Source organism: Panthera tigris, chromosome B2, assembly GCF_018350195.1.
Source record: "Panthera tigris isolate Pti1 chromosome B2, P.tigris_Pti1_mat1.1, whole genome shotgun sequence".
Classification (NCBI taxonomy): Eukaryota; Metazoa; Chordata; class Mammalia; order Carnivora; family Felidae; genus Panthera; species Panthera tigris.
The window spans coordinates 116,157,206-116,180,267 of record NC_056664.1 but is presented as its reverse complement, the minus strand read 5'-3'; the positions used below and the strand labels follow the sequence as shown (position 1 = coordinate 116,180,267).

General features: G+C 39.2%; 1 protein-coding gene across 1 annotated transcript in view; it reads left to right on the top strand.

Moving 5' to 3' along the window:
* The window catches only part of ARHGAP18 (Rho GTPase activating protein 18), a 124,117-nt gene that overhangs the window by 87,596 nt on the left and 13,459 nt on the right, over positions 1-23,062 (top strand). The window contains exons 7-12 of the mRNA XM_007078641.3: positions 1,246-1,337; positions 5,865-5,942; positions 9,502-9,661; positions 12,045-12,127; positions 17,608-17,814; positions 18,605-18,745. Coding sequence (XP_007078703.1) covers positions 1,246-1,337; positions 5,865-5,942; positions 9,502-9,661; positions 12,045-12,127; positions 17,608-17,814; positions 18,605-18,745 — 761 coding nt within the window. The remainder of the gene's footprint in view (positions 1-1,245; positions 1,338-5,864; positions 5,943-9,501; positions 9,662-12,044; positions 12,128-17,607; positions 17,815-18,604; positions 18,746-23,062) is intronic.

Genomic DNA, 23,062 nt, shown 5'->3' with positions numbered 1-23,062 from the left:
GAGGCTTTTTTATGTTTGAGAATTGCTTTCTAACAGAGAGAGAAATAATAAGCCATTCTCATTAAGAGCGTTAACTATTAACAGAATAGATTTTCTTTCTGTTTCTTAAATATTTTTGTATCTTATCTAATAGATTTATCTCCCAAACTGGACTCCTGACATTTTTGAAGATTACATTTTTTCTTAATTCCTAAACTAGAAATTATTTTTTGGGTTACTGGTATTCTTTTGAGTGGCATCTCTATAGAGAGTCAGTTTTCAGTGTCCTCATTCCACAGTACAACCCCCCCCCCCTTTCCTTGTTCACAAATGATTTATATCTCCCCTGATGATGTGTGTCACACTTCTGTGCTAACTGTACATTCAGTGATGGGGGTGGGGTAGGAGGTGCTAGGCAGAAGTTATGCTCACACCAGACTGCATATGATTTTAATTTAGAAAAATTATAAATTGTTGCCTTTCATTTCGTGGGGAGTTATTCCCAAATATATAAAACTATGAATTTCAATTTAAGACTACCAAATATCTATATTTTCCAAAGAAAAGCATTTGTAGAACAAGATCATAATGTTGGCTGATTTCTTAAAAAGCAAGAATTTATATTTTTCTGTATTGTAGGATGTTAGCTGTCAATTAAGTATGAAAGAGATGAGTAACGTTTGCTTTAACCAGAACTTTTGATTACCTTTAGTAAATTATTTGCATATTTTACATACTCCTATAGCACTATTTCTCTTATCTGGTAGTTTGCACTTTTCTAATTATTATTTTTTTAATGTTTGTCTATTTTGAGAGAGAAAGAGAACACGTGCGCACATGCATGCCCGAGTAGGGGAGGGGTGGAGAGAGAGGGAGAGAGTCCCAAGCAGGCTGCGTGCTGTCAGTGTGAGGCTGTCACAGGACTCAATCTCCTGAACCGCGAGATCATAACCTGAGCCAAAATCAAGAGTCGGATGCTTAACGGACTGACCCACCTAGGCATCCCTAGAGCTTTCTAATTATGTTAATGATTATTTGCAATCATTTGCTTAGTTGTCTTTCCTTGTTAGATTCCTATATAAGACAGGGTCAAGATTTTCTTATTGAGATGTGTATACGTAATGGCTAGGTAATGTCATTCACTTAGAAGTCCTCAATAAATAGTTGTGTGTTTGAATGACTACATCAGAAATCTGTTGACGTAATATTTTTGCATTAATGTTTTGTAGATTGACGGAAATTAAGAAATTTTATTTTTTGTTGCAGATTCTGGTCTTTTTTGTATTCCATTGACACTATTGTTAGAACAAGATCAGAGGAAAGTACCAGGAACTCGAATACCCTTGATATTTCAAAAAGTAAGTAAGCCTAGATGGGTCAGCATAGAGAGAACATACTTGAACTAATAGAAGTTTTTTTCCTTGGCATTCATAATATTATAATCTCATTTTCCAATTGATGTGCTCTTTTATTTTGTACTTTGATTTTTCTATTCAGGAAACAAATTTGTTTCAAGGGCTCATAATTTTTATTTCATGGTGATGTTTTCTGTGTTATTACTATAACTGTGATTACCTGGCATCATTTTCCTGTCTTATATTAGCTAGCTTGGTATAATTGAGATTTCAATTCTATAATACACAGGAGTGGGAACTGCTTATAAGTTTCTAGGGAATTGTATCCTCATGAATATTTCATGCCTGTATGTATTTCCCAAGCTTTCCTATTTACAATGAGGATGTCCAATTTAATTTACTAGTGCCTACTTCCAAAGTAGGCAAAGAAACCATAAAGTAGAATTAGAAAGTGATTGCTAAACTATCAAGTCACCGGTATGATCCACGCTCAGTTATTCATAAGGGGAGGATCTATGACAATATAAAAATTTCAGTCTAATCTCTGAGCCATCATTGTTCAGAAACCCAGATTCTAGGTGATAAAAGCCAGGAATGCTACAGCAAGGAAGGTAGGTCAGATCAGTTATGGACTACCCAAGCTGTAGATTTTTTCCAGCACATTGCAATTTCTGAAAGCTCTGGGGAGAGCAAGAGTGGCAGTGGGAACTTTCACAATTGGCTGGCTCAACAAACTCATTCAGTAGTAAAGCTTAGTCTCCTTGGCACGGATTCTTCTGCTCTTCCAAACCAGTCATTAGCCGTCTTAGCTACTAACCTCTGATTGCGTTATTCCTCATGTTCACCATTACACCCAAACCTGTATCTCATTGTTTCTCCTAATGATCTTTGCTCCACGCCGTGTGTTCTACTCATCAGCCTCTGCCAGTCCCTGCCTGTAGACCTTGTATCTGTGTGGATAGTTGTCAACCGTGCCTGTGATTAGCTGGAGATACTAACAAATGTGGGCCATGTATTCACATCAGTTTAAGTAAAAGGTGCACGTTACCACCACAGATGACTGTATGGAGCAAGGATCTCAGCAGCATCCTTTCCAAGTGGATACGGGTTCTCCAGAGAAACAGAACCGATAAGGTGTTGTGTGTGTATGCATGTTTGTACAGAGAGATTTCTTTTAAAGAATTGGCTTATGCCATTGTGGGAACGGCACATCTGAAATAGAGCAGTCCAGAGTCTGGAAACTTGGCCAGAGGTGATAATGGGAGCGTTGAGCCCAAAACCTGCAGGTTGGAAACTCCTGTAGGCTTTCCATGTTGTAGTCTTGAGGCAGGATTGCCTCTTCTTTGGGAAACCTCAGTCTTTACTGCTGAGGCTGCCAACTGACTGGATGAAGCCCACCCACGTTATGTAGAGTCATTTGCTTTACTCAGAATGTACTGATTTAAGTGTTAATTACATCGTAAAAAAATAACCTTCACAGTAACATCTAGGCTGGTGTTTGACCAAATAACCAATGATGAGTCACGCTGGACTTTTATCAAATTCACCATCATACTAGTGAAGAGTAAGCTTTGGTCCCCGCAGAAATTCGGAAATTGTCTCCTGATCAGGCTGAGGATTGAATGCAGTCCCCTGTGATTTTCTCTTGGAATTGTTTTCTCATTTATTATTTTACATTTCTGTCACTCATTTCAACATTCTGAAGACTCAGGCTGCCAACCAGTTTGAAGTTGTTAGATAATAGCCTTAAAGTCTTTTTGTTCACATAAAAAATAAGGGTATAAAGAGTTTACTCTTAGATAAAACTCCTCTACTTGCATCCCCTCTGAATTATAAGCACAAAAAATACAGTCATCTGTCACTGAAAAATATTTTTTGAGTGATCAACTCTCACCCCAATTAGGTATTTCCTCCATTTTGTACAAAGGAAAGAATTGGAAGTCACTGATTTGCAAAAAAAGATCTATTACCAATTTTTACAGGATTATACTTTTTTATTTATTAAGAATTATACCCCAAAAAGGGCTTTAACAAAACTTAGCTAATATCCGTGAATCATATCTGTTGTTTTCTTGTTAGTTTTGTTTTGTTTTTGCTCAGAGACACGTTGTTTAAACTGTAGTCTCGGAAAGAGTTAGGGAAATAGAAATATTCTTAATTTTTATCTATAGAAAAATTCTGACAAACTGGCAAATTCTCACTGTCACAGGAATCTGCCAAATCAAAGATACTTTGTGTCAAAAACTTCTGACTTCATTTTCAATTCATAAATTTGTGTAAGTATGTAATCCCTCTTGGGAAATAGTATGAACATTATTGATAAATTATGTAATGTCTCTTGTAGGATAAATTACTAAAAAGCAGCCTGATTAAAATATAGATCAATATAGTTATTTTTCATTTTTAAGTCTTGAAAGTAAAAGTGCTATAGAATATTATTTATATTTTGACAATGCTATATAATGTGGTAGCTAAAAAGTTATTTTTTAAAAAATGTTTAATGTGTATTTTTGAGAGAGAGAGAGCGTGAGCAGGAAAGGGGCAGAGAGAGAAGAAGACACAGAATTCTAAACAGGCTGCAAGCTCTGAGCTGTCAGCACGGAGCCCGACGCGGGGCTTGAGCTCACAAAGTGTGAGATCATGACCTGAGCTGAAGTCGGATGCTTAACTGAGCACCCAGGTGCCCCATAAAAATGTTACTTTTGAAGAGAGAAATATGAAAAAAACACATGGCATTCTTTGAGGCAATATATACGCATATCTCTATTGAATATTGCTCTTTCATGTTAGAGAATAATGAAAAGAGCTTAAATATAAAAATTCAAGACTTATTGTCAATTATTTAGAAATTATCCATTTTTCCTGTGTATGTAATGAAAACGGAAGACATATATTACTGCTAGGAACTAATTTGCTGTAGCAGCTAGCACAGAATTTTATTTTTTGCCACTAGAACATTTTAAACATTTTAGAAGATGAAATAAAAATGAAAATTGCTTGAACAGTGAATAAATTTTGCATGGTCTTATTTGATAAATTTGGTTTTAAATCCTTTATTGAATAATGCCCTTCTCATCTGAGATAATTCATGTAAAGGTTTGCTGTGGGTTTACTATCTAACGTAATTGAAAAATGTGATCTTGGAAAGCATTCCAGTTGAATTTTTAAAAATCGTGTACTGCTTTGACTGGTCAAGGATGGTTCTTTCTTCAGCTGATAATAAATCCTTAGGAGAATTTCGAGACTACTCTTTGCTTTATTCTTACCTGACTCCCCCAAGATCAGTGCATTCTTTGGCCATAACCCAGGGATAGAAGAAGTGAGGTCATGAAAGAAAAATTACCTCTCTTCCAGTGTCTACACAGTACAATATATCTGATTTCAGGACATCTAGACAAAGGTCAGGAGACCTCATTTTATGATATCATGCTTTGCTCCTAGTAGACACTTGTATAAGCAAGGGAGAAGCAGTAAGCTTCGTGCCGTTTATAGAGTCTTGGTAAATCATTAAAGGAGATTTCTCTGGGGGAAAAAAAAAAGATAAAAATTTACATTCTTTGGCACTCTGGAAGATTTTATTTATGTCTTAGGGTGTGCAGAGAGATTTTAGTAAGTTTGGGGATGAGTGAAGAGTAGGTCTGTCTTTTGTGAAGTTATAAGACTTGTGAAAAGGGGTGGGTGGTAGGAAGGAAAACCTATCTGATACTAGTAATTGCCTTATATTTAACCTGAGGACAAGGAAATGGATTTCCTTAAAATAGCAGAGTACCCCCTATAAAGCCTTTGGGCACTGCCCAGGGAATACATATTTCAACTGGAACATCACTCTGCCAAGAAACTAAGCACTTTTTTTTTTTAATCATCTTCCTAAGCTTCCAACAGTATGCCATTGTAATGTCTCCATTTGCCTTAATCTTGTAGGTTTTGGCATTATTTAAAAAAAAAAATCTTTGTTACTTTAATGCGGTTCTGGAGACAGACCTGTATGTATTCACTGGGTATCAGGTACGATTTAAAAACCCTATACAAGAACTGTTTTTTACTTAGGTTTACCACCAAAAGCTTAAAAGCTTAAAAATGAATATTCACAAACTGTTTTTTTTTCTTCATACCATAAATAATTATTTCAAACAAACCAAAAATGAGATGTAAATGTGCAAGTACTGGAATTTCCTAGATTTATTTGATTGCAGAACATACATTTCTGGAAAAGTGGAAGAAATGGATGGTCTCAGTTGCTTTTAAACAATGAACATCTTCAGTCTCCATTTGTTTAGGGTATGACAGCTGTTGTGTGAAATTATACACTGCTGTAATAAAGGAGAATAAAACCCAACTTTTTCTAATTTGTAAGTAAAGTTTCGGGGCTTCACTGGTTTGCAGGGTAGGGCTAGCACCATAGCATTCAAAACTTGGTGAAATCCAGTTTACACGTCAGCTTGCATGTATTTATATGTGAAGCAGATCTTAAATTTGGAATCGTACCTCTCAAGAATACCCAAGTCAGAATGTTCTTCTGTTTCTACACAGCTGATTTCTCGGATTGAAGAGGGAGGCTTGGAAACTGAAGGTCTCTTAAGAATACCCGGAGCTGCCATTAGGATCAAGGTGATCTCTGAGTTCCACCAACGTTGTTTAATTCTGCTTTGCCATTTTACTTTTAAATGCTTTAAATGTATGTTTATTTTTGAGGGGGGCGGGGAGGAGCCGAGAAAGAGGGAGACCCAGAATCCAAAGCAGGCTCCGGGCTCTAAGCTGTCAAAACAGACAGCTTTGGCCTTTTAAAAGGTAACTTGTCTTCCCCACCCCTTCTTCTTCCCATGTATAATGATAAAACTGCTTAATTTTTTTTAAGTTTATTTATTCATATTGAGAGAGAGAGAGCTTGAGCAGCGGAGGGATGAAAAGGAAGGGAGACAGAGAATCCCAAGCAGGCTCTACGCTGTCAGCGCAGAGCCTGACTTGGGACTCGATCCCACAAACCGTAAGATCGGGACCTAAGCTGAAACCAGGGGTAGGATGCTTAACTGACTGAGCCACCCAGGTGACCCTTCACATTCAGTTTGTATTTAGTTTTCTGTTTTCTGAACATTCAGTTTATATTTGGTTTTATGTAGTCTCTGCTGATTTTTATAGGTTTTGATTTCTCTTCAGAATCACATTAGCTGTAATAATACCATGATAAATAAAGAAGCAAATGATTTTAATGTCTTTGCCGTGCAAGCCTAGAATAGGCACAAAAGCATAACAAGCAAAAAGACACGAGTAGTTTCATCCTTCTCAGGAAAAGAGAACATGATGTGTCAAAGTATCAATAGGGGGACTGGTGGTGGATTTAGTCAGCATGAGTAATAGCAATTGAAAAAAGGATGGGCGCCTGAGTGGCCCAGTCGGTTAAGCGTCCCACTTCGGCTCAGGTCATGATCTCATGGTTCGTGGGTTCGAGCCCCGCGTCAGGCTCCTTGCTAACAGCTCAGGTTCTGTGTCTCCCTCTCTCTCTGTCCCCCTCCCCGACTTGTGCACGCTCTCTCTCTCTCTCTCTCTCAAAAATAAAATAAACGTGAAAAAAAGATTAAAAAGTCAGGATGATAAACTCCAGCAGGGGAGCAGAGTAGGAGACATGACAATAGTCCCCATACAGGAGTCTTTGGGAGCTGACAGAATGAGACTCTGCCCCACTGCTATCCTGACTTTCATACTTCCTGTCTCACTGGATGCCAGGTAGCCCAAGCCTGGCTTGTGAAAGAGAGGAGGTGATTCCCAGACTTGCCCTTCCTCCCTCCCCTTGTCACCTTTTCTGGCAAGATGGCATTTTGTTCCCACTCTCTTGGGATGCTGTATATCTTCCGCCTTTCTCCCTGTCCCCCAGCTCCTGCTCTGGGGATAAAGCATCCAGTAAATGCATAGTAAAGATGGACTCACCCTGCAGATGAGGCATAGTACATCAGCGTCCCAGGGGAATTGCATTTTACAGGGACCTCATGCTTGAAATTGTGGCTCTATCTGGGAAACGTGTCTAGGAAGAGGTTTTGGTTAGCAGCCACTCGCAGTCTCCTCTCCCTCGCCTCCAAAGTCAGCTTTGGCTCTCACCTGAGAAGAGCACAAGTCTTCCAGAATTTGCAAATCCAAGAGAAAACAGGATAGGGAGAAGAGAGATTTTCTCTTCGTTTCCTCAAGACCTATTCTATCGGACATTTTTAGAACTGAATCAGGGAGAAACGACTCTTGGTGGGCGTACGTGCTCTTTGCCTGTGACTGAGGCTGTGGGACTGCCAGGACTGGAATTAGTATTCATACCTTGCACGGTTCACATCATCTGCTTATTTTGATAAGCTTCCTCAATGTAGGATGCTAGTTTCGGCCTACTTGGCTCTTACTGCATAGGGTGATCTCAGTTTAATCAGATTCGAGTAACCTGATACGTATACCCTGCTCAAAAATTTCATTCAGCTTGTGTCCCGTGGGTTTGGTGTCTGGTTCACAGAAGTCCCTGAAACTGCTTTGGGGTCCGTGTAAGTTTGATTAGGTGCCATTGTTTTTGTTTTTTTTTTTTGTTTGTTTTTTGTTTTTTATACCAACAGTCAAACATGGATAGTGTGTGTGATTCTGAGATAAGTTCTGTTGAGAAGCACGTCCTCTTACAGAGACAGAATCCCTCAGAAACAGGTAGCATGACTTCAGATTACCCACATCGGCAAGAATACCGCTTCTCAGTTCACTAATTAGCACAATGTGATGGCCAACTCCTAAGAGTTGTAAACACATTTCCTTGAGTATAGGGTAGTGAACAGAATGCATGTTTTACATTTTTGACTGGAGGGCTGGCAGACCAGCTCTTAGAAATGTAATTTCTAAGAAGGTCAATTAAGTGGATTCATTTGGCTCAACTCTTCAACCCAGCCTATTGTCACATCCCAAATTATGCAGCAGCTGGTCCATTATAAATAATTTAAAGATAATATGCAAAGTTTTTGGTTGTCTTTCTCCCCAGCCCCACCAAATTCTTTATACTCTTCTGCCTACTCCCTCCAGCCCTTCCCCCTCCCTCTCAGTCCTCCCCCTCTCCTTTTTCCTCTCCCTTCCCCCTCCCCCTCTCCTACTTCCCTCTCCCTCTTCCTTACTTCTTCTCTCCTTCCCTCCTTCCCTCCTTCCCTTCCTCTCTCCCTTTGCCTCTCTTTCCCCTCCTCCCCATTTCTAGGCTCACCTTTATGTATTTCACCAATTACAAAAATAAGTAGAGGGCAGAGTTGTGTTGAGAAGAGAAAGCGGACTAAATTCACCTCGCAAGAAAAATGAAGAATATTCTTTGGGAGAACAGTTTAAAATAATCAAGGACGTGACAGAAACTTGGAAGGATTTCCAACATAATAAGATTTATGCCACAGTGAAATGCATGTAGAAAATAGTGATTATGAAACTAAATTGATTACTAATAATTTGGCAAATCTTATGGAGTCCTTGAGGTAAATGAACTTGGTATTTCTAATTTTGCATGGACTCCGACTGTTTTCCACAGCTAACAGCAAGATGGCTGTGTCACTTACGGCTTACCATAAGTAAGCCAATATACCAAGACAGGTATATTGATGTATTTTCAGGCCTCATTTGCTGTAGAATTTGGTTTTCCATTTCCCAGAGGTGACTAATCAGAGGTAGCCTTCTGCTTACAGCCCCAAGATTGATTATATATTTTGTGATGTAATGTACTTCTAAATAATTTAAAAAATTTTTTAATGTTTAGTTTTGGGAAAAAGAGAGTTCATATGAATGGGGAGCGGCAGAGATAACAGAGGATCCGAAGTGGGATCCACGCTGACAGCAGAGAGCCCGTTGGTGGGGCTCGAACTCCCGAACTTGCCATCATGACCTGAGCCACCCAGGTGCCCCTTAACTAATCTTTTAATTAAACCTTTACTGCTTAGGGTCTGTTGCATATCCAGGAGAATGTATACAATTTTTGGATTTTGGGGGCCATGGGTATAATGTTTCATTGGAAAAGTATGCTTGGCGGAGTAGTATTTTTCTGAGTGACAGAGAAGTACTTTCAGATTCTTTCGAGAGAGTACAATCTCTTGTAAAGTGGGAAGTGGATCACACTTTAAGCAGGAAAAAAAAATACACTTACTGTAGCTTTTTTTCTTCTTCTTCTTCTTCTTCTGCCTTTCAGAATCTTTGCCAAGAACTAGAAGCAAAGTTTTACGAAGGGACGTTTAATTGGGAAAGTGTCAAGCAGCATGACGCGGCCAGCCTGCTGAAGCTGTTCATCCGGGAGCTGCCCCAGCCGCTGCTGAGTGTAGAGTATCTGAAAGCCTTTCAAGCTGTCCAGAGTAAGTGCCATCTCTCTCTGGAGCAGTCCTTGTCCTGCTGCCATCCATATTAATTGTTTTAATGACACTTTGCATCCCAAAGGATGTAACCAGATATATTTGGGTAGACAAATTGACTCACTGTCAACGGATGCTTGAATGCCACACATTGTTTTCCTTTTCCTTTAGAAATACGCGTCTCGGGGCGCCTGGGTGGCGCAGTCGGTTAAGCGTCCGACTTCAGCCAGGTCACGATCTCGCGGTCCGTGAGTTCGAGCCCCGCGTCAGGCTCTGGGCTGATGGCTCGGAGCCTGGAGCCTGTTTCCGATTCTGTGTCTCCCTCTCTCTCTGCCCCTCCCCCGTTCATGCTCTGTCTCTCTCTGTCCCAAAAATAAATTAAAAACGTGGAAAAAAAAATTTAAAAAAAAAAAAAAAAAAAAAAGACGCGTCTCTGAGTAAACGGTTAACAGAATGTTCTCTTCAGGTACAGATTAATTGCATGCCCATCAAGCAATACAACATATTTTCTCGTTAAAACCTGGAACTTCACATTTCTTTTATAATAGAACGAGTCACGTAAAATCTGATACATTTTTTTTTTTTCTTGCCAAGTGTTAAAAGCAACACTTACTGGAGAAGCTGTGGATTACCAGTTATTATGAAAGCACAGGGAGATGCGGCAGAGTCTGTGATTATTTCCTGAAAAATTAAGTCCTGAAATTGTCATGCAGAAACATGGAACAAATTATTTGGCTGCCTCCCTGATGGAGGGCTGCAAACACCTCCTATCTTGCTGTTTCGTGGTCTTGGGCAAGCTCCAAATTAACGTCTCAAATAGTTCTTGATTCTTTTCCAGTGAATACAGGGATCTTTTAAGGTTTATGTACTGGCATAATTATTCCATTTAGTCCTGGAGGCCATCCGTAAAGGAAAGAAGCCACCACCACGTTCTAATGGCCATATCTTTAACTTCCAAATTGGGACACTTTCGAGAGTGAACGGGGGCCACTGTTGATGATTATGGTGAGCTCCACCAGACCTGTTCAGGGGAGGATTCCAACTTTTTTTTTTAATTGAGCTATAATTGACCTATAACATGAGATACAACACAATGGTTTGGTATTTGTATATATTGTAAAATGGTCATTACCATAAGTCTGATTAACATTCATCACCACGCATAGTCACAGTATTTTTTTTTCTTGTGAGGAGAACTTTCAAGACCTACTCTCTTAGCAACTTTCAAATATGCAATACATTGTTATTAACTGTAGTCGCCATGCTGTACATTACATCGCAGGGGCTTAGCTAGTTTATAACCGCAAGTTTGTGCCTACTGACACCCTTCACCTGTTTTGCCCCCTCACCACCCCTGCCTCTGGCTTGCACCAATTGTTCTTGCTATCTATGAGCTTATTTTTTTGTTTTTGTTTTGTTTGTTCTTCTAAGATTCCACCTGTAAGTGAAATCATATGGTATCTATCTTTGTCGTATTTTACTTCATATAATGTCCTAAAGGTCTGCTCATGTTGTCACAGGTGGCAAGATATTGTTCTTTTTATTTTATGGCTGAATAATTCTGTTATTTTCCAGGCTATTCCTCAAGTGTATAATATTGAGATGATTCTCATGTGTCATTTCATAACATTTCTTCAGAAATTCTAGGGGGAAACATGACCGAAATCCTCATCTGTTTAAAATATTTGTAATGGTTAAGTTATACTATTTTGCATATATTCTTTGGAAATGGATTCAAGCACAAATTTATTCCTGAGGAACAAAATACCAAAATGACTCCAAATATCCCTGAGTATTACTTACATGGGTTAAGGGCTACTAAAAAGTGATAAATATCAATGCTAATAAGGTACTGCTTCAACTCGGTCATTGCTGATTGGTTTTCTCATTCGTTCCATGGATGTATGGTGACCACTTACTGTGTTTCGGGCTCAGTTTTTCATATTCCTTTTGGAATTGATGGACTCTTCCCATGTAATGTGTTCATTCACCAGTAAAGAAACAAACTTCAGTGTTACAGATGCATCTTGACACCTTACCACGGAAGGTCCCACTTTCTGTGTCTCTTTGTTGGGGAGTGATTATCACGCAGAAGTTAAGATGATTTCCAAAGCGCTGTTGTATGTCTGCAAACATAAGGCCGCTCATCATACGATCACAGTTGGAAGTGAGCATTCCGAGGGAGAGGGAAACTCTAAAGCAGCAGCTGTTTCTCCTGATCTCTCTCAAACACACTCTCAAGAATGCTCGCTGCTCAGTTGTTGTGTCTTACATTTCACAGTGATGTTTATGCCAAGTAACTTTTTTCTTACAAAATGCAAAAAAGGAAGTAAAAAAAAAATGTCGGGTAAAGAAAAGAGTTTAGATTTATTTAATCTGTTTGCAGATCTTCCAACCAAGAGGCAACAACTACAGGCTTTGAACCTTCTCGTCATCCTCCTGCCTGATGCAAACAGAGACACCCTGAAGGTCAGCAGATTCATTTACATTAAATACCCCTCAGAACTGGGCGCCTGGGTGGCTCAGTTGCCTAAGCGTCCGACTTTAGCTCAGGTCATGATCTCACGATTCCATTCGTGAGTTCGAGTCCCGCTTTAGGCTCTGTGCTGACAGTTTGGAGCCTGGAGCCTGCTTCAGATTCTGTGTTTCCCTCCCTCTGCCCCTGCCCCGCTGGCACACTCTCTATCTCTCTCCCCTCTTTCTCCCCCTCTCTCTCCCCACCTCAAATATTAAAATTAATATCCCTCAGAACTAAGCAAAGTAATTTCTCGTTATTTGTGGCAAAACAATGTGATGTTTTCATGGAAACATTCCTAGTAGTCTATGAAGAAAAGACCGATTTTTTAAGGATAGATGGTGGAAGTTTTTAACTCTTTATTAATGTATTTAGTAGGTTAGTCATATTAACAGTATTATCAGGTGTTTAATTTTTGCTCTAACCCTTCTACAAAACCAATGAGTGAGGTTTCATTTTTTTTTTTTTAATAGAAACATGGGTGCCTTGGGGTTTTTCCTTTTTATTTTTCTACATTTTCCAAATTTTATTTAACGAGTGTGCAGTAATTTGAAAAATGAATGTTTAAAAAGAAAGTAAGACTCATCAGGCATAACCTGTTGCCTAAAGATGTTATATTGTTTGTGGTTCTAAGCAACAGAGTTTGAAATAAGTCATAATGATTTTGAAATGTTTGGTTAGCCAAAAGATAGACCAACTCAAACCAATTCTAGTTATTCCTCTAAGGACTTAACCCTGAGTTTCTGATTTACATCATCATTTCAAATTGATTTGGTCTATGTGATTTAATGCCATTTATTATAAACATTATCAGGGGCTTTTATAATGATCAGTGGATTGTTCCACATTGATTTATTTTTGTAACAGCAAAATTTTGTAGAACATTTGTAAAGGTTGAATTACAAACTTACAGAAGAAAGAAAACCTTTAAAATATTTTAGAAAGAGTATGTACCCCACGTTTTGCCATTGTCTTAAAATTTGGGGGGAGGGGACACCTGGGTGGCTTAGTTGGTTGAGTGTCTGACTCTTGGTTTCAGCTCGGGTCTTATCTCACGGTTCTTGGGTTGGAACCCTGCGTTAGGTTCTGAACTCACAGTACAGAGCCTGCTTGGGATTCTCTGTCTCCTTCTCCCTGCCCCTCCCCTGCTCACTCGCTCGCTCTCTCTCTCTCTCTCTCTCTCTCTCTCAAGAATAAATAAACTTAAAAATAAAGTAGAATGGGGATAAGATCTATTAAAAAAAAGAAACTTACGTAGATGAGGGTAGAACCCGTGCCCCTTTACCTCCTACATTTCTTTCTACTTAAAGTTACAAAATCGTGCCAAGAAATTTCATGTCAAGAAAACAAAACCAGTAAGTAAATGTTGGAAGTTTTCCTGGACCTCATTGAGACTCCTTGAACAGAAACTAGGTGAATGATAGTTCTTTCATGCCCATGGCATGGATGTTAATACTCAACTTTTCTGGATGGAAGAATTTATGAGGATTACTGGGGTAAAAACCCTGCCTCTTCTACAGGAGAGCTTCCAAAGAGTTACTCCCTTTACTAAGTCAGGAAAAAAAATCTTCACTGACTGTTACATGCATAACTGAGAAGGCAGCAGTGGGTGGGGTTTTGGAGACAGGGGCCGACTCCAGTAAGGGTTACATTTAAGCATTGTGTGACCAGGCTTGCCGTGTACAGGTAGACTGTTGCTGAGATGGGGACATCTGGCTCAGGACAGAGTGGGGACTGAGTTCCAGTCTGCTTATCGGCCTTGGCCTGACACAGGGCTTCAACCGCCCAGAAAGAGAAACTGACCCCAGCTTTTTTCTTATTCACATAGAGGTACCTGTCTGTGATGGCTCTGTGAATGACCAGTATAAGGCGGGAATTGAAAAGACGTGATTTAGGGCACCTGGGTGGCTCAGTCAGTTAAGCATCCGACTTCAGCTCAGGTTATGATCTCATGGTTTGTGGTTTTGAGCCCTGTGTCAAGCCCTGTGCTCAGAGCCTGGAGCCTGCTTCAGATTCTGTGCCTTCATCTCTCTGCCCCTCTGCTGCTCTCTTTCTCTCTCTCTCTCTCTTTCAAAAATAAATAAACAGGAAAATTAAAAAAAAAGAAATGATTTACTTAAAATATGTCTGCATTCAAATGAGATCAAATCATTGTGAGAGCAAACACTTATTCCGGTATGGTTGCTATCGGGCAAGGCTGGTCTTCAACTCAAGTTTGGAATTCGCCTTTAGACTCCCAGGCACACTCTTGAAAATTGTTTGAAAAAAAATTTTTCTTTTTAAAATTTTAGAATATGTTTAATTTTTGCATATAAGGTTATGGGAGTACAGTTTTGTAAATAAGGTGGGAAATACTTTTTGGGGGATAAAAAGTTGGACAATGAAGGGGCACCTGGGTGTCTCAGTCAGTTAAGAATCCAGCTTCGGCTCAGGTCATGATCTCGTGGTTAGTGAGTGTGAGCCCCACATCGGGCTCTGTGCTGACAGGTCAGAGCCTGGAGCCTGCTTCAGATTCATTCTCTCTCTCTCTCTCTCTCTCTCTCTCTCTCTCTCTCTCTCTCTCTCTCTCTCTCTCTCTCCACCTCCCCAGCTCACACTCTGTTCTCTCTGTCTCTCAAAAATGAATAAATGTTTAAAAAAAAAATTGGAAAATGAAAACAAACCCAGTAAATTTAGTAATTAAGCTTTATTTAAGAGTTTAATTAACCTTGATGAATGTTTAAAACACAGATTCAAATAATAGAAACACTGAAACAAATATGCTATATGTACAAGAAAATAAACCACTTACATTTAGTTCTAAGTGAAGGAAAGCTCTATAACAAGGTAATTTCCAGAAGCTTAATGCAAACTTCCCCAATTTTCATGAGCCTCGGGCTGCTCCTTCTGTTGCCATTCAGAGAGATGGGATCCTGTGTATGACCTTTGTGGACTGTTACTATAGCACATGGAGTGGTTTGGAGGCATTACTGTGTCCCAACACCACGTCCTACTTTAAGCCTAAAGAGGTGTCTTTGGGCAAACTGCTTTTTTTTGCCTTGAATTATTGTTCATTTGAATCATTGATCATAACTACTTTTGGAGGAATAATGAAAACTGATGTTATCAACAGGGCATCCATGTTAATATAATCATTGGCGTTTATTTAGTTATTTAGTCATTTAGTTAGTTTGAAGAAGTTAACTATACACATCGTCTTGCCCACTCCTGGTAGGCTGGGGAATTCGTATTCCAGTTTTACAAATAAGACTTTAAAGGGCAGAGAGAGCAAAAGTTTACCCCAAAATCACATATGGCTAATAGCTAACTGTGCTGGGGCTCAAGCTGGGTTTTCAAGGAGTAGGTCCAGTGATACTTGTGTAATACCAGACTGGTGACAGATACTTTTTTAAAAAGGGCGGTTCTTGGGGTGCCTGAGTGGCTCAGTCAGTTAAGTGACTGGCTCAGCTCATGATCTCACGATTGGTGAGTTTCAGCACGGAGCCTACTTGCGATTCCCTCTCCCTCTCTCTCTGTCCCTCCCCTGCTTGTGCTCCTTCTCTTCTGTGGCTGAGTGCTGTCTCTCTTTCTCCCTGTCTCTCTCAAAATAAATAAACTTTAAAAAATAATAATAAAAAAAATAAAAAGGACAGTTCTCTTTCAGGTAAAGAGAAAATATATCTGAAGATGAAGTGCTTTCAACAAAGGCGAGGCTAACATTTTATTAATTTCATATCCACATACCCAGAAACACAGCATTCTAGTATTCTAATAGTAATAGTTTGAATAATCTTACTGCATATGTGTGCTACAATTAAAGTGGTTTATTACCTAATCTCTATAATTTATGCTCTGTAAAGAAAGAGATACACTGGTACCTGAATAATTATTCTGGTCTCTGGAACAAAATTAAATTTTTTTCCCCAAACCTCACCAATTAATCTTTTGTTCTCATTTGAGAAGGTATTGTTTCTATATAGCCTTATGCTTGGATTACAATTTAACTTTCTGAGCACTATACCAGAAATTAGGTACATAAATCTTATTGTTAGGTATTGAGGCTGTGCCTTTAGTTTGTTTCAAAATTTTGAGGTCTATATAGCAGCTTTACTTGATTTAAGATCCATCTGTTAACACAGGCTTTCCCCCCCACCCACCCCCGCCCAAATCCTGTGAGAGATGAACAGAGTTTTATTGTTATTCTTTTTCCACTTTGGTACAGTTTATTTGACCCTTTACAGATAGGGACTTTAAGCTAAATACGAAAACATGAGTCTTTTAGTACTTAAGACTCCCGAAAGGAAAGCCAAATGGACCTTCTCCAGCATTGGCTAGCTCTATGACCTCTAGCACATTACTTACATTCTCTTACACTTTGTTTGCTCATCTGTAAAATGGGGATAATTACAGCCTCTATCTCCAGTAAGGAGTAAGTGAGGTGATGTCGGCGATGTGCTTAAAGCAACCTCTCCCTCACTCAGAAAACGTTGAATACTTCTGTAGTTATTATTGTGATTGTTTGAGACCGAAATCAAGGATAAAGGGAAAAGAAGAACTGAAAGGAGGAGGGTGAAGTAAGCTCCTGTGGCCTTTATGGAGGGTAGGCTCAGAGGACACAGGAGTGTTGCCAACAGAGGTGGGAAGTGGGTGGCATCACCAACCCGTTGGGGTGAGAAGTTCCTTTTTATTTACACATTCAGTTTTTCAAAACTCTCTTCTCTTTTTGTCTCTCCATTCCCCCTTCTTCCATGTGACAGTCTCCATTCTTTTTAGATTTCATGTCAGCTAGCTATTGAGTACCTTAAAGCCATTCTAAGGGAATATATATATATATATATATATATATATATATACACACACACACACACACACATACATATATATATTGAATAGATTGAATATATATTATATTGAATATATTGAATATATATTATATTGAATATATATATATTGAATATATATTATATTGAATATATATATTGAATATATATAATATTGAATATATATTATATTGAATATATATATATTGAATATATTGAATATATACATATATATATTGAATTCCTAAAGATAAAAGCGAAGCTCTTCCTGAAGCAAGTGCATCTTACTATGATATTTTAAATTGCTTTTCAGTGCTCCGTGGCTCTGGTAGGTTCTAGGTCTGATACATCTGCCTCCATTCCTCTCCCAGCTGCCTAGTTCAGATGTGTGTCCTGCCCGCCTCATTCCCCAGGGCCATAGCCCTTGGCAGAAACAAAGCACCACCTCGGACCATCCTGGAGTTCGTTACCCAAATGGGGAACTGTTGATGACAAGGCCCATTGGCTATAGCTAGTTGACTGTGGTTATGCACAACTTGTTATTTTTTAACTAAGTAAAAATCCCATATGCTACAGTGCTTTAATCTCTTATCTTCATGAGAACACAAATCTCAAAAGAGCTATTTCTGTTTTAGGCCCTGCTTGAATTTCTCCAAAGAGTTATAGACAATAGAGACAAAAATAAGATGACAACTATGAATGTAGCAATGGTCATGGCCCCAAATCTCTTCATGTGTCACGCACTGGGTTTGAAGTGCAGCGAACAGCGAGAATTTGTAATGGCAGCTGGGACAGCTAATATCATGCACTTATTGATTAAGTATCAAAAACTTCTGTGGACAGTAAGTATATCTCTTTAAGTTCTGATAATGAGTGATGATATCTAGATTCTAAAGACTTTTTATGGTTGTATTTTCCTTAAAAAGCTAACCAACAGAGGTGATTTCAAGTGCAATTAAAAAAACGTCTATACGCCTGAAATTAATAGAACACTGTAAGTTAACTACACTGAAATTTAAAAAAAAAAAATGTCCGCTTACCGAATCTCCATTTTTAAATGCCAGGATTGGTTCGTTATTTCAATTTGGTAACTTCTAAAATATTTTCTTTTTGCTATTGTAATTTCTGAGAATCATTTGTTCCTAGATTATTGCTAGATAACTCTCAGCATTTATTGGTGAGTTTTTCTTTCCCTTTTAACAAGTGAGGCTGGCTAGTTATTAGAAGGGACTGCAGGTTAGCTAAGGGCTAGGTTGTTGACAGGTGGCCGCTAAAGGGACCAACCATCAAGGTGGTGGCCTTTAATGCCAGTCACCTCATGTCAGGCAGTCTCTAATTTTGGCATATGAGGCATAGAAGATAGCCACTATGACCTTGAACTTTACCAAGCCTCTTTCTGAACCTTACTTACACAATGGGAGGTAAATTATATCATGTGGATGCTGTGTCCTCATAGTGAATGAGAAAGAGATGCATTTTTGCATATTTCATGAAGAGTAAGTGTAAAATGGCATAGTCTTATCAAATAGACAAAACCTTTACTTCTCTCTAAATTTAAAAAATAATTATTTCCATAGTTCAAAATTGTGCCATTTCTTTCTCCTTCCCAAACTTGATTTTATTTCTCCATAGATTCCCAAGTTTATTGTCAACCAAGTGAGAAAGCAAAATACTGAAAATCATAAAAAAGATAAAAAAGCCATGAAGAAACTGCTGAAGAAAATGGCTTATGACCGAGAAAAATATGAAAAGCAAGATAAGAGTACAAACGATGTAAGAAAAACTTGAAGATGTGTATTTATGCAGATTTCAGTATTGTTTTTACTTATCATACAAGAAAAGTGTTTCATATGTTTCTGTAGTATGACTTTCTACATGCTTCCGGGGCCTTGTACTACTTAGAAGGTAAAGGCCTCAGTAATGGCAACTGTGTTTCTACTAATGATCAGTATTAACAGTTGCTCAGGTGTTGGTGACTCAGCGTATGAGCTGTTAATGGGAAACGAAAAGAACAAGAGGAGAATGTCTCAACACCCACCCACCCACACAAAGGACTCTGCAGACTCCAGTTGCCCACTGAATGTGTAATCTCTACTGAGGGAAGAGTCCCTGTTATGAATCACTGATCTTTTGTCTTCAATTTCCTCATCTGTAAAATGGGGGAAAATAACCCAGACAAACAAACAGACCAGTGGTTGGTTATGACCAGGATCCTTCCTGGACTTCAGTAAGTACTTAAAGGCTCTTAATTGGATCCCTGGAAGGATTTGGTGAGATTTATGTTGGAATGAAGAAAATTAAAATGTTCACAAAAGAAATTTCTAAATACGAGCATTTATAAACTGCTGTAAGAATATATTAAGAATTGGGTTTAAGATAAGAAAATATACTACATGAAAACACATTGGAGAAGTGAGTTATCAAAGCTCTAACTTAAGATCATGATGTGAAAGGGTTTCTATTGTTCTGTTTAAGGTGGAGACACCCTGCACAACCATCACCACCACTGAGGTTACTCAGTTACATGCTGACATCTTGTGGAATAATGTGGAAATGCAATTATCAGCCTTTGGTTTTTTTTTTTTTTTTTTTTTTGGCTTTGGCCTACTTAGGGATCTAGTAATTGTGAAAAAATATATGTACGTATGTATGTGTATATATATATTCTATATTTATAGCTCTCACCACTATGAAATAACAATTTTTGGCATTAAGTATTTTTGGTCAAATTTTAAAATATCTTTAAGAACATAAAATTTAATTAAGGGGAATTGTAAACAGTGTTCAAATTTTTTTTTTTGTGGGGGGGGAAGCTTGATCTTATAGATTAGAAAGGGTTTTTGACATTTCATTTTTGTTTAATTGAGAACATTTACTCTAACACTATTACAAATATGTGAATATCATTTTGCTTTGTAGCTCTGCTTATTCATATTAACTCAGGTGACTTCATAGCCCTGTCTTTTTTGTAAGGTGGTTATAACGTGATTCTCTGAGGTATGTTATATATCCAAGAAAGCATTTATGCTGTCCTTTTAAATAGTCTTTAGGGGCACCTGTGTGGCTCAGTCAGTTGAGCATCCGACTTCAGCTCAGGTCATGATCTTGCAGTTTGTGAATTTGAGCCCCACACTGGACTCACTGCTGTCAGACTGTCAGTGCAGAGCCCGCTTCAGATCCTCTGTCCCCTTCTCTCTGCCCCTTCTAAAGCTTGTGCTTTCCCAAACATAAATATTTAAAAAAAAACTAAATCTTCAGATAAAAATTTAAAAGTTGTGTTTTGGAGATGAAACGTTTACATGATTTTGTTATTTACAAAGGATTTGTGTTAACTTGGATTTCTTTAGTTTGTACGTTGAGTTAATTAGTTGAGAGTTGGTCTGAGAATTATCTCTACTCGTTAGAAGCCAATTGTCATTTTAAGACATAGGATTTAAATCTTCGTTTTATCATGTATTAGCTGTTAGTCTTTCTGAGTTTTTGTTTTCTGAGAAATTCAGTGGTTCTTCTAATAAAATGCCTCCTTAGTACCAAGGAAGTGGTTTACATCTTTAGGAATTTGAATTTATCCTGAGTGAAATGGGGTCATTGCAGGGTTTGAGCAAAGGCTTGAAAATCTATGTTTTAAAATGTTCCCTTGGTGGCGGCGGTACATGGGTGGCTCAGTCAGTTGAGCGTCCAACCCTTGATTTTGGCTCAGGTCATGATCCTGGGGTCCTAGGATTGAGCCCCGGGTTGGGCTATGTTTTGAGTGTGGAGCCTCCTTGAGATTCTCTCTCTCTCTCTGTCTCTGTCTCTGTCTCCGTCTCTGTCTCCCTCTGCCTCCCTCTGTCCCACACCTGCTTGTACACTTTCCCTCTCTTTTCCAAATTAAGAAAAAATCTATTTTAAAAATAATAACTAAAAAATAAATGTTCCCTTGGATGACTGTGTTGAGAATAGACTATAGGAGAGTCAGCAGAGGTGGGGAGAGGATCACATCTTAATCCAAGTGAGAGACCAGGATATTAGTCCTGGAGAGGAAGTGGTCAGGTTCTGTGTTTTTTGAAGTAAGATCCATTGGAATTTCTTCAAGTTGAAATGATAAGAGTTGTAGGAAAAGGAAGTAAAAGATGACTGCAAGGTTTTGGCTTGAGAAATTGGAAGGCTGGAATTGTCCTCTTGATGGGGGATCAGTTTTCAGTCTGGGTGTGTTGAGTGTAAGGTGTGTATTAGATAAATAAGGAGGAATGTTTGGGTGTGTTTAGTGGGAAGGTTAGGGCATACTGGCCAGTGAGGTGCATGGAGAGCAGGGGCAGAAGGAAGGCCAGGATCCGTCACTAGGGGGAGCCTGCTTCTATTCTGAGGAAAGCTGTGACCACAGGAGTTACATGATTATGTGTAAATTTTAAAATAGTTGCTGTAAGGGTGCCTGGGTGGCTCAGTTGGTTGAGCGTGACTCTTGATTTCAGCTCAGGTCATGATCCCAGAGTCATGGGATTGAGCCCCGTGTCAGGCTGTGTGCTGAGCATGGAGCCTCCTTAGGATTCCCTCCCCTCCCCTCCCCCTCTCCCCCTCCCCTCCCCTCCCCCTCTCCCCCTCCCCTCCCCTCCCCCCTCCCCCTCTCCCCCCCTCCCCCCTCCCCCTCTTCCCCTCTCCCCCCCTCCCCCTCTTCCCCTCTCCCCCCCTCTCTCCCTCTCTCCCTCTCTCCCTCTCTCCCTCTCTCCCTCTCTCCCTCTCCCCCTCTCCCCCTCTCCCCCTGCCCCTCTCCCCCCCACTCATGTGCACTTTCTCTCTCTAAGGTAAAGATAAATAGTTGCTGCGATGTCAGCTGAGTGAAAAATAGGAGGTTAGGCAAGAGATGCCAGCTAATTTCATTGCTGATAGGAGTACATAAATTGGTAGAATTCCTCTGGAGAGCTGTTAGCATGTGGCAGAGGCCTGAAAACCATGCTCTTCATTGTATTCGGAAATTCATTTAAAGGGAATAATAACATAACCATGTAAATAGTTATGCTTAAGTTCACTGCCATATTCTGTATACTGACGAGAATTAGAAGTAATCCACAAGGGTAGAGATGATTGGTTACATGAGTTATGGCATATCTGTGTAATGAAATACCATGGAAATACAAGTGTATATATATGACATCAGAAGATACCCATAATATGTTGAAGAAAAGTTACAAATTCGTGAAAATTGCCATATTTTTAAGGGGTAGTATCATAATTTTGAATGCTTGCCAGAGATCAGGAATGGTGCAGTTTCATTGAAGTATGAGGTGCAGTTGTCTCATTTTTTACAGACAAAGTGAGGATCAGGGATCTTAAATGACTTAAGCTTATCTAAAAAGGAAATGGTAGGGCTGGAATTTGAATCCAAATCTATATATCCTTAAATCTGGGTGTCTTTACTCTTATTCTCTATTTCTTTAATATCACAGAAAAATTCTGAGAAGGATATATATCCTAGTCTAGGGCTAATGTGTAGTAATACAATGAAAATGTAATAGTGCCATTATTTATTTTTTTAAGTTTATTTATTTTGAGAGAGAGGGAGCACATGTGGGGGAGGGGCAGAGAGAGAGAGAGAGACGGAGAAAGAGAATCCCAAGCAGGCTCTGTGCTGTCAGGGCAGAGCCCAGTGTGGGCCTCAATCTCATGAACTGTGAAACCACGACCTGAACTGAGATCAAAAGTCAGAGGCTTAACCAATGAAGCCACCCAGCCACCCCTATACAGCCACTATTAACATATGTTTAATATATAGCTTTTAATAGTCCTCCTGGTCAGTGCCAACACCCAGCAGAAGGATTGGAAGGAAGTATTAAATGTGAGCCAGAATGACCCACAAGATGTAGAAACTAATTGGATATGAGGAGTGTAGAATGAGGAGGAATCTAGAAAGACTCAACTGATTTTACTCTGGGTAATTATATCACTGAGTTAAAGCATTAAGCAAAAGGAGCACACTTTTGATGAGGTAGTCAGTTTCTGACATTTGTAGTTGACTTGCCGGTGTGACAGTACTTTGGCTACATGGGCTGGAAGCTCAGAGGGCAGCCAGAGCTGGAGGTGTGCTTTTGGGATTAGCAGAGAGATTGCCGTTAA